The following is a 4793-nucleotide window of genomic DNA, read 5'->3' as shown; positions in this document are numbered from 1 at the left end:
AGGAATAGATGGGGGTTAGTTACTGGCCTAGGGCACACAATGGGTGAGAGAGGATGCAGTGCATGGAGGAGAGGGGAGACAGAGAGAAGAAAATTTGTAGTCCTTTGAGTTTTGAAGAAAATACAAGAAAAATGCATGTCTCTGAAAGCCACCTCTCCATCACCTAACACCCGGGCACATGCCAGCCCTTTCTCACATGCCTGAGGCAATCCCTGCCCACCTGGCAGCAGCTCCTGCTGCCTGCGATGACTGTGCTCCCTTGGACTAGCACCCAAAGCTCTCCTGGTATTGGTCCTTCTGGACAGCCTAGGGCTGGTTCTTGCACCCTGTCCCAGTGGCAAACCTTATATTCTCCTTCCCTTCCCCATGGGAAAATGGTCTCAGGGCTCAGCAGGTTGGTTTGCCTCCAGTGTGCCTGTGCCAGGCTCCCTTCCCCCCTCTCCCCTCCCTGTGCTCCAGGTGGAGGATGGCTGCAGCATCTCCTTGCCATGGCACATCCTGGGGCACTGCAGCTGTTGGACATGTCTCCATGTGGCTGTTTGTGGCTGCAGGGGCAGACCTGGGGGGCTGCTGGAGCAGGTGCTGTCAGGGTGGCTGGGAGACATGGGCAGGGATATTCAGGGACTCTTGCCAAGGCTGTGCTCTGGCTTGCTACCACGACCATGGTTTGAAGGACTACCCCCTCACATCCTACAGCTGAGGGTCTTGCCTGGCTTCTGCAGCTCAACTTGCTCTGCCATAACCACCCCATTTCCCAGGAGACCAGCTCAGCAGAAATTCATTTTGCCATGAGTCCAGCCAGGTCTTTTTTCTACTTCAGTCTTGTTCAAACTGCCCAAAAGCACCAGGCAGCTGGATTGCCAGGAGGACCAAAAGAAACATCCATCCAGTTCCACCTGGAACACCATAGGAAATCCCTCCTCCACCACCACCCTCTTCCTTCTGCTGACATTAGGACCTTGCATTGGGCTACAAAGACTAGAGACAAGACTGGTGTGTGTTTCCTATGGCAGAGCAGTAGTGCCTAACCCATGTTTCTTACACAGGAGAAAGCCCACCAGTCCCTTGGGAAGGTCCCAGTGCCACCTTGCCCAGTCTCACTGTCCGCCCCATCAGTTCAGCCAGGGACCGTCGTGTCTTTGGGAAGGGCTGTCACTCTTCATAGCACACAGACTGACTGGGCTCTGCTGCATAGTGCTTATCTTTTGGTGTCTGTAGCTGGTGAAGAGGGTTAAGGCATGAATTCTTCCTTGATCGTCAGTGGAGATGAGGAGACAAGGTTGGGGGCATTGCTGCTGCAGAGGCCTCCAATGGGTCCCAGCGTGCTGACAGCCGGTGGGGTTGGCGTGGTGGTGCTGGTGGGCTGGTTTTGCTGCTGCAGTTTCTTCTTGTTCACCTTCCTCTCCTTCGCCCTCCGATTCTGAAACCAGATTTTCACCTGCAGAAAGGCGAAGACGGAGATTTAGAGATGAGGATGGATGCAGCCAAGGATGACAACCCTCAGCCTGGGACAGGGAGCGCATCCCAGAGTTTGGAAAGGGTGGGATTTCTGTGGAGCAAGGTGGAACCTCAGCTGCCTGTTTGGGCTGCAGCCCCTCGCCTTTCTCTCCCCATCCCATCTCCACGCAGGATGTGTTTTTCCCAGGACACTGCAGCACTGACCTGCCGTTCGGTCAGCCCCAGGGCAGCAGCCAGCTCGGCGCGGCGGATGGTAATGTAGCGGCTGTAGTGAAACTCCTTTTCCAGCTCCAGGCGCTGGTGGTCTGTGTACACCACCCGGTACTTGTCTTTCGTCCTGGTCTTGCCTGGAAGAGAGAGCAGAGTGGGGGGTGAGCCAAGTGGGGACAAAGGGGAGCAATGGAGGGGAAGGAGTATCCCCAAGGGCACAGAGGAGATACACAACCACCTGTGGAGAGCTCAGGAGAAGCATGGCAATGTCCTGGGGACAGGTGGGAAAGAGAGTTTTGAGGTTCCTACTGGATTTAATGCCCATCTTGATTAGCACCAGGGTGTTTCTCCCGGTTGGAAAGTACCTGAACTTTGGTGGAATTCCTTGGCAGAAAGAGCAGGAGGGGTTCAGATTGACCATAAATCCCATATATCATGACACATAGTCCCTAAGAGAAGCAAATCTGCAAGTCCTACAGTGGGCTGAGGACAAACTGCCTGGGAGTGATGAGGAAAGCCCAGCTCTTTGCCAGGAAGCCCATAACCAAGGTGCCACCATGAGAAGACACATGGATCAGGACAGGGGATGGGACGACAGCATTTCTCTGCCACACAGAGGGTTATTTTCCTCCTCCCTATACTGAGCTAAGACAGAGAGCATTGCTTTTGGTGCAGTCTAAAGATGCACTGGAGAGAGCCCACATGATGCCTAAGCACTCCTGGGGCCCGGCTCCACAGGCCAGCGGTGTTTGGCCAAAGCCAGCCCAAATCTCTCCTTCATTCCCCCAGATACAGACAAAGCTCAGGGCCATTATAACCCACATCTCTGTGCACACAGATGCACATCCCACGGATCTGCAAACAGCACCTGCTGCTTTCCAGCAGAAAAATACAGTCAAAAATAGCCCACCCATCTCCTCTGTTAGCTCCTTTGTTAATCCACAGACACACAGGGTGAGCTGAGGGGCAGGAGCCGATGGCTGGAACTGCCTGAGTGGAGGACCATGGGGGTATGGGTGGCACTCTGAGGAAAGACACCCATGCCTGATAGTTTGCTAACAGGTTCCTGGTGCTTTCCTCTACAGAAGACCCCAGGGGCAGGAAATAAACACACCTGTGAGTATTTGCTTCTCCACCCAAAATTACAAAATCCTGTTTCAGGGAGTAGAGAGATGGTGCCTGCCCATTTGTTTGCCTGGCAGCCACATTTGCCCATCTTGTCCAGAATTTCTGCTGCTGAGAGCAGTGCTGACATGGGAAGGAGCAGGAGTAAGCCCAGAACAGCTCCATGGATTTCCCTGGGGCTGCTGTGTGTGTACCAGCATGGGCAAAATACTGCCCATCACTGCTGCAGGAGTGCAGGGAGGGATTTCTAGTGACCCAACAACCTGTATAACCTTACTTGCAGCCTGGTTCTTCCAGGAAAGCAGATCTTTGTGTGCCTGCCATCCTGTTCATCCATTCTCCCTAATAAGTCCTTGGCACATCAGCCAGTTTGGGCCAAATCAGATGAATATTGGACAGTCTCAGCAATACTATTAAGTTCTGACCATCCTAGTGGAAGCAGGAGTTTGAGTGGTGCAGAGCACAACTGGGCTCTAGAGACTTTTATTAAACATCAGAGAATCTCCACAGAGCCAAACCCCAACCCCCAGACTGCAAATCTTTTTCACCCAACTCAGTTTTATTTTTAACGGTGTCTCTCTCCTGCTTTCTCTTTGCAAGGAGATGGGGACTTTCCTAATCCACTTCTTATACTGAAACACAAATGTAAAAGAGTGTTGGAGAGAGAAAAACCCATGGCCATAGTATCCAGTGGGCAGGAGAGGACTCCCCTGGGGTCATCTCCCTTAGGATGAAAAAAGGCAGTTGGTTTTCTACTAAATAAACAGGAGTCAGCAAAGGTCCAGCTCCTGCCCTTGACCACTGAACAAACCAGGTATGGAAGCACATGAGCAGGAGCAAGTGGGACCTGGGATGGGCACCAAAGGCATCTTGCCCAGCTGAGGCTTGATGCTGGCACTCCTAGGCACACAAGCAGCAGTGCCACAGCTCAAGTTAGCACCCAATTTCCATGACTATGCCTCTCTTTGTGTCCTCCTGCCACTGCTCGTGGAGGTGCTGGCATGGGCTAGGCACAGCATGAGTGAGGTGATGCCTGAGGGTCCCAGCATGATCCCTAAGAAGCACCAAAACTCTCCAGTGATCTGCAGAGGAGGAAAGGAGCCCAGCAAGACTGCAACATGGCCAGAAATAGAAACCAGAGCTCCAGCACCAGGGCTGGACTTCAGCCACTAACTCATATTTGAGGGATGTGATGAATTCAGTGAGTGTCGAGAGTGCAGAGCCCAACTCATCCCAGAGGTGATCAGAAGTGAACACCCGATCCCTCCTCACCACCACCACCAGGTCAAAACTGCCTCTGGCCACACAGAGTGACTCTGAGGGTTAAAACAGGGTAAAAAAGTTAATTCGATTGAGCAAGATATGTGCGGAATGTCTCCAGAGAGATGGCTAAAATGCAACAATTCAGTGTGCAAGGGGTCTGTGACAGCTTTGCTGGACACTCTTCTCCTATTTGGCACACATATCAGCTATGACAGCTCAAAACAAAACTGCCCATGGGACACACTGCCAGGCCGGAGAGATGCCAGGGGCACCCAGTCCACATGGGACCCACACTCTCCTCACTCTCCCACAGGATCTCTATCCTTCCCAGGGGTTACTGCTGCCTCTCACCACCTGAAAGGAGAAGGGCTCACTGGCATGAAAAGAACTTCTGCACCCCAGCCCAGGAGGGACCTGTGCTGAATTTGCAAACTCAGCAATTCCTGGGGAGTTACAGAATAAACCAGATGCACCAGAAGAGATTTATGTGAGGTTTAGCAGCTCTGTGAGAAACTGGGCTCCCTCTTGGCTGCTCCAGGCTCAGGGACTCCTACAAGTTATTTCTTTCTCATAAAATTACCTCTTTTTTTTTTCATTTGAAAGCAAAAACCTTTCTAAAGAGATAATAGCTTTAAAATTATCTTATTTTCAATATTGCTTTTTGACTAGCTGTACCTAAAAACACCTGGAAAGTGAAGGAATTGACAGATACAGTAAAAAAATGAAAGAATAAAGAA

The 4793-nt window shown here is 51.7% G+C and overlaps 1 protein-coding gene across 1 annotated transcript in view; it reads right to left on the bottom strand.

The window, feature by feature from the left end:
• Positions 1-1181: 1181 nt before the first annotated feature.
• CDX1 (caudal type homeobox 1) overlaps positions 1182-4793 on the bottom strand; it is a 12637-nt gene continuing 9025 nt past the window's right edge. Inside the window, exons 2-3 of the mRNA XM_009074824.1 lie at positions 1663-1805; positions 1182-1438 (exon numbers count right to left, since the gene is read on the bottom strand). Coding sequence (XP_009073072.1) covers positions 1232-1438; positions 1663-1805 — 350 coding nt within the window. The 3' untranslated portion in view covers positions 1182-1231. The remainder of the gene's footprint in view (positions 1439-1662; positions 1806-4793) is intronic.

This window comes from Acanthisitta chloris, unplaced genomic scaffold (assembly GCF_000695815.1).
Source record: "Acanthisitta chloris isolate BGI_N310 unplaced genomic scaffold, ASM69581v1 scaffold10495, whole genome shotgun sequence".
NCBI classification, from domain to species: Eukaryota; Metazoa; Chordata; class Aves; order Passeriformes; family Acanthisittidae; genus Acanthisitta; species Acanthisitta chloris.
Note: the sequence above shows the minus strand (reverse complement) of the source record. Positions and strands in the feature narration are given on the sequence as shown.